This window comes from Chamaea fasciata, unplaced genomic scaffold (assembly GCF_029207755.1).
Source record: "Chamaea fasciata isolate MVZ Bird 193981 ecotype frontalis unplaced genomic scaffold, bChaFas1.0.hap1 SCAF_6, whole genome shotgun sequence".
Lineage (NCBI taxonomy): Eukaryota > Metazoa > Chordata > Aves > Passeriformes > Sylviidae > Chamaea > Chamaea fasciata.
In genome coordinates, this window is record NW_027094091.1 from 61,228,255 (window position 1) to 61,253,888 (window position 25,634).

The following is a 25,634-nucleotide window of genomic DNA, read 5'->3' on the forward strand; positions in this document are numbered from 1 at the left end:
AACTATTACTGGAATCAGTAAGCCAGTCAAAAGTAGGATTGACACAAAAGCATTTTGTGTTGACAACTAATTTGTCCCTCTACATTAATGAAACTGCATGTTTTATTTATAGTATCGTCTCTTATGTAAATATTAAAATACTGGCAGCTAAACGTAAGAGCAAGCAGGCCAAATACTCTCTTGCAAGATGCTAAACCACAAAACAACTTTGTGACAGGATTCTGATTTGTCACAAATTTTCCTTTCTGGGGAACATTAATAATAATCATCATCAGCAGCTTTGCAGTACTGATAAAAATGTAGATTCATCTCCACTGAGAAGTCAATTTTGCCAAACATTTTCATGGATTTGATAGATGAGGTGTAGCAGCACAGACCAACACATCTGCTGCTTCTCAGATCATAAATACTGACATTCCAAAATAAGCCCTGATAAATCTGTCCACTTACTACAAAACTACATGAAAAGAGAAGTGGTTCAAGACCAGAAATAGTCACAGCATGGCCTTTGTGTTCATTCAAGTTGTGTTTCCATCCCTCTGCAATCTGAAGCAGGAGGCAACCAATTTCAGGTCATAAAAAAAAACAGAATATTCTGAGTTAGAAGGAACCCACGAAAATCATCAGGTCCAACTCCTGGTGCTGCACAGGAGTCACACCACGTGCCTAAGAGCTTTGTACAAATTCACCTTGAGCTCTGGCAGGCTTGAAGCTGTGACTACGCCCCTGGGGAGCCTGTTCCAGGGCCCAACCACCCTCTAGGTGAAGAGCCTTTTCCTCATATTCAACGTAAACTTCCACAGAGAAAAAAAAAAATAAAAAGCCTGTATTTACAGTTAACCTAGTCTGCTTAAAAGCTCAATCACGCTATCTTTGAGAGAATTTGGCATAACTTAACCAATTTGCTGAATATTCCATCCTTGTGAACAGGGACAGACTCCAATTGAACTTGGGATTATTATTTTAATGTGGCGTGTTTCAATGTAAAAATTTCTCAATAAGGTTTAAGAGACACAACAGAAGAAGGGGCAAGAAGAACTATTTTAGTTTGCTCTGTAAATCTGCTCTTAAAACTTAAACAGTCCTTGGCACTATAGGACACACTTTTTTTAAAACACATAGCTTTATTTATATTGTAAATATGTCAGAGAATAAGAACTCCAGCTGAGCTGGGGCACAGGAGGCTGAAACCCGATCCCAGTGCTCCCAGAGAGCTGGCGTTTTCCCTCCAGCTCTACCATCTACTCTGCTTATTTTTAATTAATCTTTTTGTAGTAGGTTTGAAGTAGATTTCAATCCCATCCACCCTGGCCAAAGACAGATCCAGGACTGTCCCTCAGAGTGCACAGAGTAGTGGCAGCCCCAGTTCCTCTGACAGGTCCATGCCTGCATCCACGGAGTTGCATGCTCTCCTTGCTCCCCAGGCAGCGTATCTGGAGGGAAACTCTCCCACTCCATGTTAGCCTTTCTGCTTTGGATTTTCTGTTACTCATCTGTGCAATGGGGTCAGTCAGAGACAAGCCTGACTCCAGCATTCTCCAGTTTTCCTGAGGCAACATCAGTAGCCAGAATGTTAAAACATTATAACAAAACCAAAATCTACAAGCAGTCTCCTGTAAAACATTTCCAAAAGATTATTAAATTCCTCAGCTTAGGAATTATGCTTCCTTTCCTTACATCACCTGGGTTAAATACTTGTTAGCATAGTACAGTATCTGAAACATTTCCCCTTACCATTGAACATTTAAATGTTTAATACCGGAATGGGAAAAGAACAAAAATCAAAACAACTTCCGAGGTGCCCAGAGGCCATTTGGGATCAGACTTCCAAGTATTCACAGAGCTACATAGACATTAAGGTTAAATGTCACAACAAACACTTAACATTCAGCAGCCTTCAGTAACTGCGAGAGTGAACTCCCCTTTGAAAAGAAGAGTGAATCCACCTCAACATAGGCTATAGTTTTGAAATATGATTTTGAAATATATTAATACGAGGTAGAACCATTTTTGTTTATTATTCAAAATTTAATACACTAATACTCAAGAAGGAATTTTCTAAAATGGCTGCACATCCTAGGTATATTCTAGGACAAGAATGTGCATCCACATGCGTACAATCAGTCACAGGAATCCAGGGACTGCAGTGTGCAGCACCACTCTTGTGCACACACAATTCTGTGCAAGATACTAACTTTTCCCCAGCACTAACAGAAAGAATATGGCAACAGAAACCATGTTTCAGGACTGAGAATGTTATTCCTTATCCAGTCAAAAACACCATTCCAGATTTCCCCTTCAGACTGCACGTGATCGCTGTGACACCACTGCATCTTGGCTTGCTAGCCTGCACCACACCAGGACTAGCTCAAGTGAGCAGGCCTCTGCCAGCTCCAGAATTAAGATGTGCTAGAGCTGGGAAGAGGATCACAAGCCCAAAAAACTTGGCATTTGTCAGAGACCTTGCTTCTGGAGATACTTAGCAGAACTGGCTGCTCTGACATGGCTGGGAGCTGAGGAAACATATCCTCCAGGATCCTCCTAGAGGGACCTAGAAAATCCTATAAGACAGAGATGTAAAAAGTAAAGGTAAAGTAGTTTTTGGCACTCTGTTTCAGCATGAGCCAGCGTAGGCTCCATTCCCGTTGCTGGTCATTGGCCCAAAGTTCTGTGGCAATTGTGGAGCAGTATTTGTGTTACAGTTTGGAAGCCTCTGCGCGCTCCAGCAGACATCCTGAAAGTAGAGAAGACAGGGGAGAGCTGCCCACTGAGGCTGAGAACAATTTCAGAAGCCAGTCTTGTCAGCAGCAACACAAGGATGACAAGCCCACAAAGAAAACACTGCTTCTCAGGACATCTTGCAGATGGAAAAAAAAAAAAAAAATCTGAAGTGTATTGTACCTCAGGTGAGCTTTTCTAACACCACAACTCTAACACTCTTTTTCAATTCACTGAGAGCCATCAGGGACAAGGAGAGAACTGTTCCTTAGAGAGGTGCAGACTATCCCATTTTATCCAAACGGGATGCAAGGGATAACCAAAATTTATGAAAACATAATGCAAAGACCAAGCATAATTTTCCGTTTGACTACTGTTCACAATGCAAAATATCTCCAGCACGTAAACACGTCCACAAATATAAAAAAATAGCTTTAATTAATTTAGCTGCTTATGGCATCTGTGTGCGTGAATTGAAAGAATACACTTTAATACCATCTGATTCTGTCATTTTTTTTCTAAGTACACTTTTTAATTCGTGTACTTATATTCCATTAACTACTTCCATGTGCCATGTGGCTGAACTACCGGCACCTTCCAGAAGGTGGGCTTTTTCTGATTACCTAGATTTCATTTTCTCTTGTACATTGGGATGAATTGGGCTTTATAGCTGTTGTCTGCCAACACCCCTTGAAATCCAGCCTAGCAGCCAGACTGAGCTTTTTTTAAACCCTAGCTGTTCATCTCACCAAATGGTTACAGCAGCTCCTGTACTGCTTCAAATACTCTCCAATTTTCAAGTAACCCTGGACAACAAGACACCTACGGTGTCATTAGCATAGTATCATTAAGTTATTATTTTTAGCTATAAAATAGCATAGAAAGCATTTAGGAGTCCAAGTGCCTACCAGAAATGTAATTGGAAAGCATTTTATACAAATCAAGTGAGGAGAAACTGAACAGCCCAGCGAAACAAACTTATATTTATATATGAAAGCTTTTTGCAGTAGGTTTTCAAATTTCAAAATAATCTGTAATTTCAATGCAAATTGAAGGAAGTGTTTACATATTTATTTTCTCTTCTTGTAATACATATATTGATCAAAGACAGATATATATGCCTGTCAAGAGAGAGGGAAAACAGTCTATCCTCAAGTATGCAATCACGTGCTGCCTTTTATAACTTGCCAGCTTTGAGACTATACTAGGGAAAATTCTATTAAGCATTCACTGCCTTTGCTTTCTTGCTAGTTTTGCTTACAGGAGCTGATACAACATTTTAAGGAAAAAAATATTTTGGACTACTTCATTCTCAATGGCAACTTTTGAATGGGATGATTCACCTTGGTAAAATGCTGGCATAGCTGAGACACACTACTTTGACACAGCTCAGAATATATGGAATCAATCCTTCCTGTCTTTCCAGCACACAGCATCATGGTTTTATTTTAGCTACCAAAATACATGTTTTTCTCTCTCTCTCAGCTGTACTCACAACTGAGAGTACAGGACAATAAAGTCAATACCAAAATTGTAGTCAGCATCCCACTTTGGTTCTGTAAGCTTTGTGAGTTATTTCCATTTACTAAATTTAAGACATCTCTGGAACTTCCCTACTGGCTTCCCAAAAAGATTATCCTTGCTCACGTTTCATTTCTGGATATAAAATAATCATACAAGAAAGAACAATAATAATAAAGTCAAGAAACACTGAATGCTTTTCTGCTGAGAAACATGCAGTGAGGACATGATGGATGGATTAAAACTGAATCCCCATCCCAAAAGTCAAGGCTTGGCTCAATTCTTCCACATCATCATACAGACAACTGTGGGACTTTGCATTATTTATTAGCAAGTTGATTATGTGCTGGGCTAAGTTCAAATTAATTACACCAAGGCCAAACTCTCTTCTTACTCACAATGAAGGAAATGAAGGATGACTTCACCTCACATAGACACTGTAACTAAGACTAAACACAAAACTTTCACGTTTAGAAGAGCATCTGTAGCTGAAAGAGGCACATGAAGTGATCACTACAGCTATATTACACCACCAAATACAGATGAGGTGACCAGGTGTATCTGGTGACAGAATACCACGTTCTCTGTTCACGTGAGACACAGAATGAATTAAATAGACTTGATTATCCAATACAGGGGAAAAAAAAAATAGAGCAGGAAAATGTCGTTTGGCTCTCTCAAAGTTATTTCAACAGATTTAACTACTTATCTTCAGCACACTCAAGATTACTGCTGTGGAAAAATACACAGAAATTCCCCCTCTTCTTCAAAACATCCTAATGCACCGTCCAGACAGATGAACAAACCACAGTAAGGACATAGCATCCATTTTCCAAAAATGTTCAAAAATTTTCAAGTGAAGAAGTGTACTCTACAAAAATATGCCAGCTATGGAGCAGCAAGTCTTCTTGCCATGGGTTGCCAGAACTGGTGACAGGCACAAAAAGTGCAAACTTTCAGACAAAGAACAGGGAGTAAGACACAGCTGTGACTATGTGTGAGGGTACCCACTCACCAGATGTGAGCATTGACAATTGAGAGGAGCATCATTAACATGGGCTAAGGCTTAGAGCATCCCACAGAGCATCCCTGACAAGTCCAGCTTGCCTAGCAGCACCAGGAAAGGCTCACTGGCATGTACAACAGCCTGCCCTGGGAAAGCACAACAGCAGGGTGACAACAGGAGCCAGCAATAAGAAGCCCTTGCTGAGGGTGGGAAACTTTCCAGCCTCACCCAGGCAGAGCTGCCCAAAAACAGCTCCCCACGATGGCTGTGGCCACAGAACAGGAGGCTGCAGAGGGCAGCACTGCCATGCACTTGGCCTGCATTACCCATCCTGCCACAGCACAGGCAATGAAAATGAAACATTAACTTTATTAACTTCAAGGCTGCACGGATCATAAAATTACCTTGATTTTAAGGTCTCCCTGAAAACCAGGGGACTCTTAATGGTATCAGACTTTGTTCATGCTGACTGAACCATAACTGGCCCTTCATGATAAAAGCTGGGACAACACTCCTTTCAGGCCTGCCCAGAAGCCTCATTCCCAGACTTTTAGGAGCAACATTTTTTGCAAGGCTACATGAAGGCTTTGGTCCCGTAGACCAGGGTGGTTTGCAAAGGGCAGATGGGGCATGGAGTGACCAGGACAGGACTGACATTGACAACTCTCAGAGAACACAGTGAGGGCAAAAACTCAGCTAGCTCTAAGGCAGGAAGACGTAGGAGAGGGGAAGCCAAGACTCATCTGGGAGGAAAACGGGGACTGCAATTCTTTCCCTCAGCAAGACAAAGAGAGAACTGGAAAAAGTACAGGAACAGCCAAAGGCCTGGGGACAGTACCACTGCTTGCTGCCACCGGATACAAAATCTGAAGGGAACTGGAGGCAGCAGCAAACAAGGGTGCTCTCAGCTAATGGGCTGGCACTGCACCAGGGCACAGTTCAGTCTCTTTACAAGGTCTTACATTTGAGAGGTCTTAATGCACTACTCTGTCATCCACCTCAGTAGAAATACTAAAAAAAATTGAGAGAAGCTGATCTGCGAGCACTGAGATTAATTTTAAGCAGGGAGACACTATTCAGTACGTCTGTTTAGTAGGAGAGGGGTTCTCTGTCACACTGCAGAACAAAACACTGCTGTGGAGCACAGAGAGGTCATGCATCACTGCCCCAGATGAAGAAAAAAATCCAGCTTGGATTTAAACCCTGTTTTGTGTAAGAGCTGGCCAAGATTAATCACTTAAGTACATAAATTAGTGAAGTGATTGCTTAAAGAACTGCCACACACACATCATATTGATTCCCCATCACTTCACCGAAAGAAATTTTCACATTACTGTTACAGACATCACAAGTTCTGTGATCAGTAGGGATAACTCTGAATTATGAATCACCTGCTTTAGAATATAATAACAATTATATTCAATACTGCTATTAAAACTAAGAATGATCAAAAAAAGCAAGGAATAGGCATGGTGACCAATTACAATTTTAAGGTCAATTCACATAACCCAGTAGCATCACACTTGTTTCAAATTCACTTGTAGAGAAAAAAAAACCCCACAGAATATCTTAGGGAAAATATGCATTACTGCCTGCATTTCAGACAGGAGGACTCAACCATGGACCAGCATGGTTTGAGGGGGTGTCACACATGTCATGGAATTAAAAGAGACTTGATGCATTAAAAAACAGCTGCAGATCTAATAGTACTTAATGGTACCCTGAGAATGTAAACCTCAGTTATCCCAGCTCCGGTGCTGACACTCTGCCAAACCTATCTGAACTGTGGTTTTATCACTGAAGTGTGTAGGAGTCCCACAAGATCAAAAGCTCTTTCAAGTGGGATGTGACCTTCATGTTTTTCTTCTCCCACCATCTGCACATGTGGACAAAGCTGTACTACAAACAAAATAGTGTATACCTATACACCTAATACAGCACCTTCTTTAAGAGAGCCCACTTCTCTGCAAATCTATGTGGCTTTAAAAAGTCTGCTACATAAAAAGCCTTCAGGGATTCTTTAAAGAGGTTTTAGAACACTGGTGTTTAATTCACCTTTGACAAAGCTTTTAAATGAGAATCACAAATATGCATTTGGAGTTAAGACAGCAATTACAGCATTTTCAATACAGGCAGGTTGAGTATCACTGAAGTTCACAAGGATTAATAATATGGACCCACAATAAATGGATTTGCAATCTTTTGTAGCCAAATACTACTCTTCAGTCCATAGAGACTGCCTCTAGAGATATACAGAAAGGATAAACCTCTCTGAAGGAAATACATGCTTATCCATGGGCCCAATTCCTGTCATAATGACAACTTTCCAAAGTAAAATGCTGGGCTCTTGCCACTTTCCAGGAAGGGCTACTGACTGATATAACTGGGTATTCAGTATATGGTGCACCATTTTCCATAATCACAACAGATTTTTATTTTTAATTAAAGGAGAATTATTTAAGACATACCTTGATGCCTTTATTTAACCACAAGGCAGCACAGATGTAAAAAAAAAAAAAAATTTGAGAAATGTTCACATTTCAGTATGCAGGAAATAAAGTATTTGACAGGTAATCCTTTTCTTGAATTGCATTATAGTTGAATATCTACGTTCTTTATTACTTTCAAGCTACATTCACACTTTAATAATATCACAAAAACTGTAAGGTAATTATGCATATGATTCCAGGAAAGCAAAATCACAGTTATCTGAAGAGCGCCAAAACACATCCCTAACTATTCCCATTCCCCATCATTTCTCTACTACATGCAGCAGTGAAAGAGGGAGAGACAGCACGGGGAGATTCACTTCATCTAACACCTGTAGCTCATCACCACCTGCAGTGTATCTGGCAATACATGTCAAAAAGAAAAACAGATGTCCAGTAAACAGAAGGGGGAAAATTTTGTACAAGCTAAAAATGGCAACGACTTCACATATCCATCACTGACAAAACTATGACCCTTCTATCAGCATCATCCAAACCTGAACAGATGGAAGCTAAACATGTTTTTATCCATCCCAGGCCCATAATGAACTGCAGGCTGCCCTCCCTGCCAGAACTCTCTCTCGTTCCAGAGCTGCTCCTCTGCAATATTGCAAACAGAAAGACAGCACAGGCATGCACACCTGCCTTGCAGGAACGGAATGCGTACTGGAGCTGTTCTTGAGCCTTTACCTCAGCTTGACTCTCAACAGATAAAGAAATAACAAGGGTATGGCACAAATTATTTCATGTTCCTCTGATGTATACACTCCCCCTTTACATACCTTTTTAAGTAGCCCACTGCTTAATTCCATTATTTGTTCTCCTTAGCTCCAGCCATTATTGCATCTCATACCTTGATTTTAATGTTTGGCTTGCCTGCTGCTAGAAGTACACTCATACCTTGGTGCCGTTTCCTTCTCAGCACTGAGATCTTAGTATTTTGTTCTCTGAGCAAAGATATATTGGGTGGTTTAGGCAGCTGATTTGAAGATTTTCCTTAAGCCCCTACTTTCTCCTCTGTCCCTAGAAAATGAAGTGTACACCTAGTAAGTCACAAAGTGAAAGGCATGAAGCTGCAGGTGTCACGTCCATCCGAAGGAAACCAGCCCCTGGTGTACCTCATCTAGTTTGGGGATGTTTATCCAAGTTCAGCAAGGACTCTACAGAGCCAGCTCGTTCTCTCATCAGCTGGCATATGCCTCCTGTTATCACCACTCTGACATTAAGAGCCTGAATGGTGTTATGGTTCCTGACAGACGTTATCCTGCCATGGTTTGGGAGCCCCATACTGATCCCACTCACTGCTGCTGCAGCCAATCCTTCTGTGGCCAAATGAAAGAGGCACACGGTGCCCCAGGCACTCCGTCCCTCTCCCCCAGCACTTGCACCAGGGTGACATGCAAGGCACAGACACATTTGCCCTTTTACCAGCACGTCCCTCCTGCTGCCATCCCTTGCCAAAGGCATCCCAGCAGGCACGCTGCCAGCTTCTCCGGCCAAGGCTGAGGACAACGATGTGCTCTGTGGCCCCGCAGCCACCGTGCCAAACGGCAGCATACGGCACCTTCCCCCCAGATCCCGCGGCTGCAGCGCTGCACTTGGAAAGCCACAAAAATCACCCTGCCCTGGGTGTTCTCCTCCTCCACTCTGGCACACGCTGTCCTTTTCCACTGTCACCCTGAAAGGAGCCCTTTGCAGAGCAGATCCAGCAGCGCATGGGCAAAGGGCAGGCTGCTCCCGACACACGCCAGAGTGGGAACGTTGGCTGCTGGGTACGGCTGCTTCAACCCAGAGCAAGCAGTCCCACCCCTCCCACAGCAGAGAATGTCTGCAGCAGGAATCCATGTAATACCATCAAACAATGCTCCCTGACTTCATGCTTTCATTCATCATCACCTAAACTGTAGGCCTGCTCCATTAAAACCTGACAGTCAGCCATGGGCTTGCAGTTTGACGCTATCTCTTCAAGAACACACATCAATCACATGTTCCTCCCTGCTATTTCTTCCAGAAAATAAAACTTAAGCGCTCACTGAATTTATGGATACAGCAGGGATTTGAAATGCAGCACAGAACATCACGACTTCACAAGTTATGCCCATCAGATTTATAAGAGACAGAGTTTAATTAGCAGGGATTCCCACCTCCAGAGGTAGCAGTATAAGCTATGACGCCATGAGGAGAGATGAGACAATGTTGGCCTAGGAAGAGACATTCACATTCTACAGAAAGGTTTTCCTTTCCTGTCAAAGGGAAGGAATCAGGCTAACCTCACTTTTAACATGCTGCATTACAAATCAACACCATGAACTAGTACATGATATAACTTTGAAACTGGCTGATACTCTGCCTTTTCAGCCTTAAATCTGACACCCATGCTGAAGAAACAAGTGAGGTCCTTGCAGTCACCAGGGGTTTGAAAATTTTTTCCCATCCTTTTAATACAAGGCTGGAAAAGAAGAAAGATGACGCTTTATTTTAAATAAGGATCAGTGTTCCCCGGGCACCACTAATGGAAAACAGGGAAGATGAAAGAATCTGCAGAAGGGCGGGATGAAGAGCAAAGGACTTGGGAGCCTCATACCACCACAGCCACAGGGTGGAGGGTTCAGTCAGGCAACACCCAAGCACTTGAGAAAACATGAGTTGTCTGCCCTGGGATCTGCAAACTTCTGGAAAATAATCCAGCTCCTATTCAGACTACCTAGGCAATAGGAAGTAACATATTTTGAGGATGCTTTGCTAAACCGTCATTTAATCCACGTGGAACTTGGATTTTCCCACTACTTTCAGAGATGAGAGGACTTCACAAGCTTGTGTCCTTTTTGTCCCACATCAGGGGCACAGCTCCTCTTTGGTGCACCAAGAAGGCAAGATCTGCCTTCAGACTCAGCCACCAGCTTTCCAGACAGCTTCAGCCAAGTCACCTCCTCTCTGCCCTTCCTGCCATTTACAGTGGAATCCCACCAGCTATAACACAGAAGAGGTACATATGCATCTTAATTGAGTTACACTTTGCAGCTGCAGATGTTCTTGCCGAAAACGGTAATGAGCACGGGAATTTTATGTTGGTTTTCATTATTATTACTATTAGTACTACTACTAATACTGTTACAGAAGACTGGCAAACGTGTACTAGAAAATGTCCCATCAAGTAATGACATCTTGAATTTCTATGCTTTGGAGCTTGGCTCTGTCACATTTCTGTCTCACTTTTTCCTACAATGCTGTTTTCATGACTTAATCGAATACAGAGAGTCTTTTAACAACTGAAATACAGGAAGTGCACACAGACAATTGTAATGACAATGCTGTCCTGTAAAACATTGCATGTTGACTAAAGCAGATAGATCCTCAATTCTGTGAGCAAAATAAAAATAATCATCATCACAATCCATCCAAAAAAATACCAGTATGGCATTTAAGAACATCTTTTCTCAAAAGAAGCCCGAATTATCGTTGCCTCTGACTTTTCACTTTTTCCCAGTACTTTCTTCCCACTTCACAGAATTTGTCTGGGAATGTAAGTTTCAAACCGTGCTTCATGATATGTCACGGACATTCCAAAAAGCAGTAAGGAAGCTAAAAACTGAAGCGCTGGACAGGGTATCCCAGACACAAGAATATCTATTACTTCACTGGACTTTTTGATATCACCACTAGAGGGACGTACATGAAGCTCAAAAAAACCCTGAACAACCAGTCAAGCAAAAAACCCTCATTAGCTGTCACAGATGCCCTTCAGGCAGCTGGTGTATTTGGGAAAAGGCACTTTGCTTCTTTTGAGGCAAAGTTTGTACTTGCAGCCCAGAAAACGCCAAAAGTATCCGCACGCAAGATTTTGTAGTGGCAAAAGAAACAGCCATGGACACAAGGTTAATGGACACAGACCTTACTGATGACCTGCTGTAGCTTCTCAACTCATTCCAGCCATACCAATTTATCTTCATCCCCAGAGTCTGCACAATCAAAGTCCACGGATTTGCTCACACCTTTTAACAGAACAGTGCAAAAAGCCAATATTGTGCTTCCCCACACACATAATTTGGTCCCCAAATCACTATCAGAAATGCTCCAAGCAACAAGCTCTCATTCCAGATACCTTTCTCACTTCCCGCAGACCACCTGGCTTTGTGGGAACTCTCTCTGCATTTCTAGCACTACTTAAGCCATTTTCCAACATTATTAATGATCATCAAAATCCAGTGCCAGCTGCAGTGCTGAGGCAGAAAAAAAAATCTCATTGTTGTTGCAATTACAATTAGTAGTATTTAAAATAGGGTGGGAATAAGCCATATCCTTCAATGTAATTTTCATTATGAGGTACACCCTCACAAAGAGCCAATCTAGTGTATGCACACAGCAGTGGTGGAAGAAGTTTATCACAAACTTGTGGTGATATCATTAAGTTTGCTTTTTTGCCACTTCAGTTTTTAGAGATGCCACTGCCATTATGTTCCAAATTCTTCTATGTAGCAGGTGACCTTCAGAATGACAGCAGTGGGTCACAAACGATCAATATTACTAACTTAACACACCTCAGATCACATGCACCACGGGCTAAGCAGGATCAATAAAAGCAATCCACTTCTACATTAAAAGACACAAGTGAAAAATAGCATTTTAACTTCAGCTTCATACACCATGCTTGAGTAATGGTATATTTTTATGGAGTATGGGTGAATTTTTATAGAGTCTGTGCAGTCTTCTGCCACATGAAATTAATGTCACTGAGAACAGATGATTAAGCAGAATTACTTTAGATGAAAGAAACTGAAATATACAGTTGTTCAGCAGTTTTCAGAAACGATGCACCTCTTTCACCTGTTTTCAAAATAGACTAACTAGGAAATAGCATTCAGAAAGCAGGCCATATTACTACTACTTCTAATATAAATACACACCATTTTAACCTATAGGCTGCACTCATTCACCAAGATAGATGGGATTCAAGATAACAGAGCCTATGTACGAAAATTTGTGATGTTCCACTAAATACAAAGTTACACACCCAAGCCATCTGAGCAAGGAGAAATATGTTTATTCTGCACATGCTTCATACCTCAGAGAAGATATTCAGAGAGAGCTCTTTAGTTTTTCTTTTAAATAGCTCTTGCTTCTAGATTTAATTCCTTCACTTTGAAAGCAGGTGGCCTAAACTTCTACTGTCAGATAAATATTAGGCTGAAGACAAAAAATCAATGAAGGTATGTCTGTCTTACAGAAATTCTAAAGAAATTTAGAGATTTTAGGAAAATTATGTTTAAACCAGTTATTGCAGGCTCCTCTTGCTAGATACCAGTGCTTGAGTTCTACCAGAACAGTGATCTCATCTTCTGAATGGGAAAAGGTGCCTCATCTCCCATTGCATGATGAACAGGACATTTTCTGGTAGTTGTTTAGTAGTCCAAATCTGACTGACACCAATCTCAATCTTTAATCAGATGCAGCATCATGACACCATTAATATGCAAGGCCTGTACTGCAGGTATCATCTCAATTAAATATGTGTGGACATATAGGCACAGAAAGATACGACTTGGTCCAACGTCACAGAAGGAGGCACTGGAACAAAAAGGTTTCTGAAACTACCCTGGCGCCTTCACCCGGCTGTTGCTCAGTAGCCACGACAGAAAAGGCACAGAAAGATGGGTTAAGAGGGACATTACGAGCAATGACTTGTACAGAAATGAGCTTGAAATGAACAGATTTTATGGCGCCAGCACAACAGCTCAGTGGCATGCTCCACCATCTCATTTCACAGGGATGTAGGATTGAAGATGGTTTGTGTTTTCGTTTTTCTGAAAACTAAGGAGACAAAACTGTTACGGGCACATCAACTAATTCTGCATCACGAGAGCTGCTGCTCAAGATGGAAAAGCGTTCCTTTCCCGTGAGCCCTCACCGTTAACCTTGTGAGAAAACATGCAGCAAGGCTTCAGCCAGCTTCATTTCCCTGGCTCGCTGACTCCACGCACCTCCAAGACTCACTTTTAAAAAAAAATCAGCTCTGAATCACCTCTTGAAGGATGAGAATGCGGCAGTGCATGCCAATGTGCTCAAGCTCAGAGAGGTGGCTCTCTACCTGATACATTTTTGAGAAATGTATCACCCTTAATAAGGACGGGAATGCTTTCAGGAGATCTTCAGGAGACAAGGAAGGAGCAGCGCTCAAAGCTGCTTTAGCGCAATACGCGATTACACGGAGATATCCGTGCAGCAAGGCTGGTGCCCGTTTGATTAAACAGCCTGTCTGCTCCCTCCACAAGATACCAGAGGTACAATTAGTTCAGTCGGCAGTATCAGCAATGCCCTTGAGGTCCTGTGCTCCTGACGACTAATGAAGAGGCACTGCTGGCTGTCAGCACGTACAGGGGGAGGCATTCATCTTCCCGGCAGCATCAATTAAATCCGCCCGCATCATACCGGGAGTCAGGAATTCAGCGCCGGGAAGGAGTCAGAGCAGTTGAACGGTTTAACACTTCGGGTTTGGGTTTTATACTGCGGAGAAAAGGGAATAAATTGTGCCAGCTATGCTGATGGCAAAGGGAATACGGAGAATCTGCTTGACAGCAAAGGCAGAGAGAGCACCCTCAGTGCTCAGGTGTGTGCACACGTGCGCTGTGGAAAGTCTTTTTTTTTTTTAGCATCAGGGCAGGAAGCTTCTTAATACACAAAATTTTCTTCTGAAGTCAACAGAAGATAATTTGCTTATTGCGTTGTGTTGCCAATACTCTGCTAAGCCTTCAAGGAAAGCCATTTGCTGTATGTGTGGGTGTATCCTCACTTAGGACATGGCAATTACTCCTGAGAAGACAAGGCAGGGAACTCTTGCCCCTTATTTCTTACAAGGCTACATCCTCACCGAAAACACAAAGTTCTATTTCAAAACAACAGGCTCAAAACCTTCTAAAACATTGCTATCCCTGAGACATGACGCTGCATCGTATCAGCCACAGTCAAAGGTGTCAGCTAATCATCTGCCCTGCTTGGTGCCTCACTGTAAAGTCCAACCTTTCCCATCCCACAGAAGTCTGGCTGTCAACAGGACTTGAAGGACTAAAAAGTACTGATATCAGAGGAGAGGGGAATTGAAGTAGAAGCCTGGTATCTAACCTGCTAAGATACATAGGAGCACTACAAAGGAAATTGCCCTTTTAGCCGAAAAAGATGTACCTGTAATTCGTGTTTTGTCTTACTTGCGTCCCTTAGGGAAAAAACACAAGTGAACTCACCAAATCCACATTTTCCAGGCCTTCGTGGACCCTTCATTAAAACCACTGTGAATCAGTGGGTGGCAAAAATTAGCACCTAGTGTGGCCTTCCCATTTCAGACACTTGAGAATTCATGGCAAAAGTCTCAAAGGGCTAAACACTACAGCAGCAGGGAACTCAGGAGGTTTTGGTAACTTCACAACAAACCAGCAGCCATTTATCTTCCCAAACCCCACAACAGCTTTGTGGAAGCTAAAGGTCCTGTTTACTGACAGGGACATCAGTGTGACACATACACAAAACAGAGCCCACCTGACTCTCAGCCAGAGAGAGTCACAGGGGGCACAGACCTACCTATGCAAATCTCAGCTGACTTAAAGGAGTGAAAATTTACTGCAGTGAAAGCAGCAAAATCACTAATTATCCAAGCTTTCACGTAAAGGAAGTTTAAAAAACCCCAATTCTCAAACCCATCTCACACTTCCTACCAGAACAGTTAACCTGCAAGAAATGTAATTTGCCATATAGCATGCAATTCAATACATGAAAAGACAAAAAAAAGGCCTTTGGATGCCACTTTTCCTCTGACTAGTGAAAAAAAAAAAAAGATAACTATTTCAAAGTTCTAGGAATTGAGTATTTCACTCCCTCACACAGGTTTTAATTAAGAGCCTGGCAAACTGACCTTTAACAAAAGTGGACAGAGCTGAAGGTAATTCTTGCCACCTGCAGTCTCCACCATCCATGACTCAAGATAAAATCTCATGTTGCCTCATAGGAAGGGATATAGCCCAGGATCCACAGGCACAAGAAATCAGCAGACACACAAATGCAGAAGAAGAAAGCATCAGCAGAGACTCCAAGTAACTTTGCTGAAGTATTACAGTTCTTTCCTAACAGTCTGAATAATCCCTAAGCACAAAACTGACTCAAGTTGCAGACACATTACTTGGGGCTGCACAGAGAATGCTCTTAGTGGGATGAACTGACTTTGGTACATCAGTATGACCAAAGTGCAAATTCATCCACACAGATGCACATGCTGGACTATGATACTTTGTCATTGGTAAAAAAACACAACACAGATGCACAAAGTTTACAAGGAAAAGATTCCACAACGAATATTAAAGATCAGTATTTGGAAATTTATGTTCTAGTTTAAACAGTACTAAATAAATACTAAAACTCGTGCAACTGCAAAACTCATCGGAGAACTCTAGGATATTTGTGTCTCTCAGGGAACTCATGATTTAGATCAGAGCCTGCAAACAGGTCAACTGCTAGTGAACACGGTCCTGAAAGTAACCTTGTCATCTGTGCAAATTTTTCATGAAATCTGCATTAACACATTACAGGGACGAAGAAAGACATGATTTGGTAACATCCAGATGGTGAGGTATGACAGGAGTGACGATCTAGCATCTTACCTGAGGCCAAGCTGCAAAATGATTTATCAGACTCAGAGAAGGACATCAGCTAGTACACAAGGATCTTGAGCAAGAGCAGCTGGTGGGCTAGCAGTATGAGCAGCTCAGTTTCCAGGATCAAAGTCCAGTCAATGATGAAGCACATGCCTTTGTCCAGTCCATAACCATCATCTCTTCTAGACCAATTGCCTACATAGTCCAGATTATTCTGAGCTGGTGGTGCTTCCTGAAAGCATCAGGAAATGAGGGTTTAAGTCCTTGGAGCTCCTACAAGCATCCAGACATCCTTAGGAAAGCCACAGGCCCCTGCTGCAAGGCTTCTCATGATGCACTTGCACAAAATGCCTCCAGAAAGCAGCCCTTGGAGAGTCCAGGGGACTCTAAAAAAGACACTAGAGCTTCCCACATCTCTGTGCTTGGCTCCTCCTGGTGCCAATGAGGTTCAGGAATCCTGTCTGCAAACCACCACACATGCCAACCACAATTGTGCCCCTATTCTGCACCTACAGGTGACATGTAATCCACTGAGACACAGCAAGGTCACCTGCTTCAGTTCCATGGTAACACAGATGCCTTCCCCCTTTACACCTGCACACCAAGAGGAAAACCTCAGGTTTCCTTTAGAATGCAACCAAATGCACAGAATGAGGGTTTATCTACTATATAAAGCTCAGAACAATTAACAAATACAATGCAATCACTCAAAACTAATCACACAGCTTGGCTATACGTGCACGTTTCCCACTAAAAAGTTATTAATTTGAACTCTCTTCTGATTTTTGTTGACTGAAACATTCCTCTGAGTGCAAGGGAAGATGTTAATAAGCACAGGCATCACTAATCATTTCATGGTCACTGACTCCAGCACAGAAAACTCCCACACAGAAGTGTGGCGTGGGCCTTGTGCTGTACAGGAGAGTTTCTTTGTCTGCACACCAAATTAAAAAAAAAAAAATAAATTAAGTATTAAATCATCTTAGGGAATGAACAGAATGTTTTCAAAATGCAAATTGAAGGCATCTGTATTTTAACTACAGCACCAAAACTGCAAGATACTTGTCTCCACACACATTTTTTTCATTCATCTTCAGAGAAGGCTGCATACAGAGTATTAGTTTCATAGTATAAACCTACTCCCACGTACATTCCCAAAATAATTTGCATGTATTACCAATAAACAAACACACGCACACAAGTTTTCAGGCTGCCCACAGACATAAGAGACAAAAAGAGGACTTGTCACTTTTGCTTTTGGGATTGTAACTAAAGTTGCTTCAACTTTCAATACAGGGAAAATAATGCAAGCGCAGCATGAGCTTCAGCACCATACATTTAACACAATGCTCAGTTGACGAAATTTTTAAGAATGTGCAACCAGATCCTGTTGCTACATAGCTGATTTCCCATGTGAAAGCTAACAAAGGCTAAACAGAACCTTAGCTACAATATATTTTTCTGTGTTGCACTCAATGAGCTCAGTTGTGTTGCTGTCAGCCTATAAAACTGACTTTTATACTGAGTCACTAAGAGGATACAGATGACAAACAGCTTCATTACAAAAGGCTGACAAATTCTTGCCTTGAGAAGCAACAGTGACATGACAACAGTGGCAACGCTCACTTCATCTTCGTGTAAAATACAGTTGGCACTTCTACTTCACTACTGCACATCTCCACTGTGATGCCTCCTCCACAGTCACTCTGAGTCTTCATTTTAGTTTCAGCCTCCAAGGACCAGAGCTACAGCATGAAATGCCCTGATTTTCCAAAAAAAAACTTTTATTTTTGGTCATGAATCCTTGGCATAGTATCCAGTAGGAAGTCGCCATAGCCACATCCTTGTTAGCAAGGGCGGTAGTGCGGGAAATAAATACACTGGTGCTATCCTAAACCACATTCGAAACCCCATTCTCAGAATTGAAAACAAGCAAAACAAAAAAACCTACCTGATTCTCAGGGATGCTCCAGATAAATACTGAACTCAGCCCAAAAGTAACTAGAAATTACTTTTTACCTTGACTCCATAGAAAGGTGGAGTAACAAACATTCCGGGAAATCACAAGAGCAACTGCGCTCTTAACTTGGGCATGAAGGATAAGCATCCCCAGGGTCAGCATTATCAGACAGCTTAAGGTGTCATATAAATCAGGATATATGGAGAATTCTCATCATTTCCAAAAGAAACAAGATTTTAGTCCACTCCAGACTTGCAATGCTAATAAACATAAACATATGTTCAGTATTTTGAACATATGAAAAAGAGACTTTGAGGAGAGACAGTGAGAAACTTTTCATATCTGATTGATTCGAGATTGGGGTGAGTGTTAAACCTCAGAGATACCACAGTGGCTGTCTTTGTGTAATAATCCCTTACTGCCCATGGCTTTCATGATCAAGCTTTGAAGTCTACTTCATATTTCTTACACTTTTACAATATATTATAACTTGGCACATCAGTGAACACAACTACATTTGTGCCCTGATACTAAGATGGTTTAAAACCAACAAAAATAGACATTACCATCTATTTGCCCTTCCAAATAGCCATGATAGGAGGTAATTTGAAAAGTAATATGGGGATTAACAGAACATATGGAGTAAATATGCTGGGCTGACTGAATTTAGAAACAGAATTGTTTAGTTTGGAAAAGATGCTTAAAATCAAGTTGAATTGTTAAACCCAACATTGCAATACCCACCACTGAACCATGTCCTCAAGCATCACATCTATACGTCTTTAAAAAACCTCCAGGTATAGTTGACTCCCCTTACTTCCCCTTCCACAAGCCTGTCTCAATGCTTGACAACCCTTTCAGTGAAGCATTTCTTCCCAATATCTAATCTAAATCTCCTCTGGAGCAACTTGAGGCCATTCCCTCTCATCCTATCACTTGTTACCTGCAATAAGGTGCCCACCCAGCTTCCTTTTCTCCAGGCTAAACCACCGGCAGCTCTTTCAGCTGTTCCTCAGAGCTGCGCTCCAGACCTCCCCAGCCCCACTGCCCTTCTCTGGGCTCCTCCAGCACCTCAGTGGCTTCTGAAGGGGACACAGCCCTCAGGTGTGGCCTCCCCAGGGCCCAGCACAGGGGGACAATCCCTGCCCTGCTCCTGCTGCCACGCTATTGCTGACCCAGGCCAGGATGGCACTGGCCTTCTTGGCCACCTGGGCACTGCTGGCTCATGCTCAGGGGCTGTTGAGAACCCCCAGGCCCTTTCCTGCCAGGAAGTTTTCCACCCCCTCTGCCACCAACCCACGGAGCCACATGGGACTGTTGTGATCCAGGAGCAAGACTTGGCACTCCCTTGCCCTGAAGAATTCTGCTTCACATTGACAAATAAAATACACATCCTTTTCCTATGCTGCCTGGGGGTGAATGAAAAAATTATGAACCAACATATTAACCAATTAAACCCTTTTTTTTTTTCTTCCTTAAATTGAATCATTAATCACCCTCAGCTTCTGCTCTGGCAGAACAGATGTGGCCATTTGTCACTGAGGACAAACTGCAAAGGCTTTTGATATGGAGTAGAATATCCTACCTGGAACAACTTCAAAAAGGAACTTTCCTGGACTTTCTTCATTGCAGGGATGCTCAATTACCCTGTTGCCAGGCAGAAAGATGGTACCCTAAAGAAAAAAGTAAGAACAAACATAGGATTAAAACTGCTACTATACTTCTAACAGACTAATGCTTCTTCTTTTTAGACTGGGTTTAACATGAATTTTCCACTGTAAACACCTGGGCAGCTGATTTCCAAAGTGAGACTGAGGGGGGATTATCCCAAAAGCCAACATCATAGATTCCTTTAATTAACTGAGGCAGTTGATAACAGCTTTAGGTTTTTTAACCTCCTGGGTATTTCATACCATGCAGAGTTTTGTACTTATCCCATATACTAATCCCACTGTTCTGCAGGAAAAAAATTGAGACTTAAAACCAAGGGTTAGTAAAGAGCTAGGAAGCTGCACGTGTGAGGCAGATGAACTCCCCAGCCAGGCTTCTCAGCTGAAGCCAGAGGGGGCGTGGACAGAAGAGTACCCTCCGTTTGTGGGGTGCATACCCAGTTCCTGCTCTGGGCCCTTTCCCATAGCATCCCAGGGAAGAAATACAGCAAAAACATCCCACTCCCACCGGGTGGCTGCAGGGTGCCAGGCTGCTGGTGCTAAGCCACAGCAGGCACAGAGAGAGTCCTGACCAAGGATGTGTTTGCTACAGGCAAAGGGATGTCAGAATCTCTGTGATGGGCATTGAAAGCCTTTATTACAACTTTACTACCTTGAGAGAGTAGGTGGGGAATTTTAGCTGTGCATCCTTCTAGTAACACCCAAAGACAAAAACCACCCCTGCAACCCTCAAAACATTTCTGGGGCTGTGTTGAAGACACAGCTTATTCGCTCCCCTTTGGTCTGCTGACATGTGGCATGGATAGACCACCCCTTTCCCCTGAGAGCTTTTTTTCATTTTTAGAAATTACAGCTCCTCCTAGTACCATTTCAACCTCAGTCAGCAGGCACTTCTCAGTGGAATTCTGGAATGGCTGTCAGGGATAAATTTTCAGAGCAGCATCCTAAAAATTGTAATAGGTACAAGCTTTCCACCACTGTTAAAGGGAGAAAACACCTACTTAGCAACATTTTCCAATTATGGCATAGTGGGGTCCCCATCGCCAAAGTAAACAACTTACATAACTTACACATCTTAAACAGAGAATACCTCAAGTAAGGTCCTTATCCCCTGACGGGTCATTGAGTCCAACATGGAGGACCATTTTCCACAGTAGCTTCAACCAAACGCCCAAATATGCCAGACCCCTCATTTAAACAGCCCTAAAAATATCCCTCTACATGAAAAGCATCAATTTTGTTATCCAGTATTCACTGCTATCACCTGGAACCTTCATTACAAGCAGAACCATTTACAATTATTGGGAAGTCGAGACAAGCAGAAACACTACAGTCTTCTCACAAAGGAATCCCTACAAACCAACAGGAAGAAGTCACCTGAAAGAACAGGTAACAAATGTTTCACAAAATCAATATTTGTGCCAGCTGTTCTGGAGTCTGGGCTCTATACCAGCTTGTCAGTGCTGTGTGCCAGCAAGAACTGTGTCATCACAGGAAGGCGAAGAGAGGGTGCACAGGGATTTCATCAGAACACCCAAAAGCACCTCCATTAGACACTATGATGCTTGTTGCTGAAAGCAGATGAAACAGCACAGTTTTCTGCTGAGGTGGTATAAGCAGCAGGTATTAGCAGTTGTGGGCAGATGTCCCCACTCACTGCATATACAAGTGTATCATAAGCATTAAATGCCTTGGGTCCAATAGCTCCACTCGGAGCTATCTTCCTTCATTTCTGCCACAAGCAGCAGCTGTTAATAGATGCCACACTCCAAAGTCTTCTGTGAAATACCTTACTAGGCAAGCAAAATATCATAAATAAAAATGATTATATGAAGAGGAAAACATAAGTCATAATATAATCCAAATTCTCCTTAACACCTAAAGAAAAAACAGGAAATGTAAGGGATACATTTTTTCTGAGACTTATGGGAGACCAGGAATAACAATCTCTAAAAGGCATTTTAACTATATATGTTTTTGTCACATGTAATAGACCATTAAGACTGCTTTAATTTTCTTGCCCACTTTCAGATTGAGCTGGTTTTACCCAGAAGCTCCACCCAGCACACTGGATGAACAGATCCCTGTTCATGCTGGAGTTTCACTGTCTCGGGAGCTTGCATCACCGAGGGCAAACATCACATTCAAGCCAATCATAGGTCTTGCTATTCAATTAAACAAAAATACAAAATTACCGAGACCTAGCCTACAGCACTGTAAACTAAAACCAATTCAAGAGACAGTAAATGAAAACTGCATTCAACTCTGCTGTCAACTCATTAGCAACAGGCACACTGCAGACTCATTACAGTGTGATGTTTTCTCATTTCTTTGGTGCAAAACTCTTTTACCATTCACAGGGAGCTCTCTTAATGATAGATTTTTTGAGAACATAGGAACAGAAGTGTTATATTTATAACCCTATCACCTTTGTTTCATAGATGAAACCTATTCCATCTACAAAAAAGTAAAGCCTAAAGCCACACACAATAGCTAAGTTTATATGAAGATAGACCAGACAGCACCACACAGAATACTGCCGTAGTTTAAAAAGAAAATGTCCTCAAGTGATGATTTTATTTCACTGTCTATTTCCAGAACTATTACTGCAAACATCAGTGCACATGAAATACTTCAATATACATATATGAGGGGTCTTTTTAAACTCAAAAAAAATAGCTTTGTTTGTGCAACATGCACCTGGGTGCCCAACTGTAATGGAGAAAGCATTAAGAGAGTGATTGCAGCTCTCTCACTTCCCATTCTGTCTGCTTTCACACCCATCTGTCTGCCTTCACCACACAGCAACACTTCCCCCTTGCTAAGTTTTGCAGCTGTCTACATAACTGTACTGAGGCTGTCTGCAGCGTCCCTTTGCTGAGTTTCTCAGCAGCTGATGCCCAGGGAACACACCTGCATTGTAACAATGCCCTGGCTGAGGGTATCGGATATAAAAGGGGTCCCCAGAACACTGTTGGTCCCCTTGCTCAATTTCCTTTCTGGGACCTTAAGGTGTAGCATTAGGCCTGTCCTTACAGTCCAGATAATCCCAAAAGTATGGACTCTCAGTCAGCTGCAAAGCTTCAACAAGTTCAAGCTCTGCTTTCTGCCTTGAGTATCTAATTCCAGAGGGAAGTAAGAGAAAACCGACTATATAGCCTTAGACACCTAGCAAGACAGTAATTTGCATACAAAAGAGGAAGGTGATTTCCAGAGGAAATACATGTTTTGACGTGGGTGTCAGTGCATGTGTGCATGCAGATGTTCCATAATAAGGCAGCTTCACAGTGCTTCACATCAAAGCCTACAGCTCATACATAATATTTTTTAAAATCTCAACCCAAGACTGAAGAGTGGACCAAATTAATATTTTGCTTTAAAAAAACCCCCAAAAAACAAACAAACAAAAGCAACAACAACAACAACAACAACAACAACAAAACACCACCAGCATGGTGCCAGCAGGAATCAAGACACACAGTCTACAGAAATACAGGAAAAAGGGAAGTGGGAGAAAAATGTGGCCCTGACCCAAGTCCCTCCCGGCCACCATTACCATTCTGTTTGCCAACTGTGCCTCCACCAGGTCAGCAGTGTTTTGCAGAGCTCCTGCTTCAGTATACCCGAGTTGTTTTTCCATTTCCAACACTTCTATCCTTACCAGGGCAGTTCTGCTTCTCTAGCTGAGCATTCAGGATGACTCACAGCATGCAGGAGAAATGTGGATTGCTCAAGAAGCACTGGCCTTTTCCCTAACTGAATATCAAGACCACTTTCAAAGGAGATTCTCATACACATGAATTTTTCTATAGCACACTGTTGCTTCAAACCAAAGATCTCCTAAACAGCAGAGCAACATGTTTGTTAAAATCAAAAAATCTGCATATATGAAGCATTTAACTTGAGGAAAAAATACTGCTCTGTTAACAAAGTGCTTGATAAAACACTGTTGTGCAGCAAGAATGACATCAATCTACTTTGGATTAGTCTCACAGCATGATAGAGTCTTGCTCAAATAGATGTTTTATCCCACGCTGGTCCCTCAAAACATTTTCAGCACCATTCAGCAGCTGAACTTTGGGAGGAAGCACGGAAGAGGAGACAGGATGGCCACTGCACAAGTGCTTCATGAGGAGCAGCTGACAGATGGTATTTCTGTTTGCACGCTCCATGTAACACATTGCAAAAGGGAAGCGACCCTGTGCCTCCTTCCGGCTCTGCTCCACTACTTTTCCCTAGGTACACTCTCCCCTGCCTCATTTAAACTCGGTTTTCTGAAGCAGACTCACCACCTTGCCCAAGAGATAGCAGGTTTTGCCCAAGAAAGCTTATGATACAAGGACTTCCAATGCATTGAAGATGCTGACTGGCAAATGTGAAGACAAATACATGATTTTAAATCCCTCTGGATGGATTTTACTCAAAAAGCACATAGAGACGTAAGTGCTTAATCAAGTGCTTTCTTGCCAAAATAATGTTTTCAGGTTTTATCCTAATACACTTCCGTGGGGCTATTTGCTTGTTGTCGTTTGTCCTCCTAACCCCTTAAAAAAGGAAGAGAAGTACACAGTACCAGCAGTTATATCAGATGTTCTTGCCCTTCCAGCTTGGATTATTTCCCAAATATCACTGAATTCTACTTTGACTTTCAAGTCAGGTGCTCCATTTACATATCTGTTTTTGTGGCTTCATGGAAAACTCATCACATCAGCTCTGAGAGAGGCAGGAAGTCATCAGCAAGAAAGAGACAGCTGATGGAGGGGATGAAGAGGCAGAAGGGATCTTTGGGTACTTGTGTCTTCTGAATGACTCACAGCCACATCCAACACAGCAGTGTTCTGCAGTTTCTTTTGCCACTGTTCCTGTTTCTGGAAAGTCTGGGCTGTCAAACTTTTGAAGCAGTGGATTTCAGCTCAGATGGCATCTTAAACTGAAAAATACTACTTTTAGTGAATAATACTCTCAGCATCACTAGTATTTACAAGGTCACAAATGCTAGAAAGGCATCTACCATATTCCACAGAGAAGCCTGTTAATCAATGTAAATTAAATAACATACATGATACGCACAAGTATATTTCTATATACAGATGTGCACATGTCCTGTGAATTCATAAATAAATGATGCATAGCAAAGAATGAGAAAAAATATGCAAGTTGTTATGAGTTATTTATAAATTCTTGTTCCTCACATTGCTGTTCCTGCTTTTAAGCTCCCACAAAAATAGATCTCAAGTCCAAGCAAGCCCTCTGCACTGTCAGGGGCCTACAGACGTGAGGTCAGGAGGAAGATTTACATCACAGACAGAAATCCACTCGTACTGAGGTCAGTAATGAATGAGCGAAACCAGCAGTTTGTCTGCAGTGGTTTTTAAAAAATTCAACTCTACTTCCACCATTACAATTCATTTCCAAGATCGCAGTGAAATCACTTGCTGCAAAAGGGCACAGCAACTCTGAAAGCCAGCCCTTTCATCTGACTGCCTACACACAGATATCTGTATTTCAAACAGGGCCTGAGCAAGTTCCCCAGCTGGCTCCAAACCCCGGGTCAGTGCAGATTTTTTTAGTTTTTATTGTAAGAATGGATTTTTATACCGCTTAAGGAACCAAAGCATTGGAAGAATTACACTT

General features: G+C 42.2%; 1 protein-coding gene across 6 annotated transcripts in view; it reads right to left on the reverse strand.

Moving 5' to 3' along the window:
• Positions 1-25,634, reverse strand: part of ARHGAP24 (Rho GTPase activating protein 24) — a 241,989-nt gene that overhangs the window by 97,959 nt on the left and 118,396 nt on the right. For 5 of the 6 annotated variants that reach the window (XM_066186581.1, XM_066186582.1, XM_066186584.1 and 2 more), the window contains one exon: positions 19,916-20,003. The exons of the other annotated variant lie outside the window; for it this stretch is intronic. In XM_066186581.1, the coding sequence (XP_066042678.1) occupies positions 19,916-20,003 (88 nt within the window). The remainder of the gene's footprint in view (positions 1-19,915; positions 20,004-25,634) is intronic. 6 annotated transcript variants of the gene reach the window in all.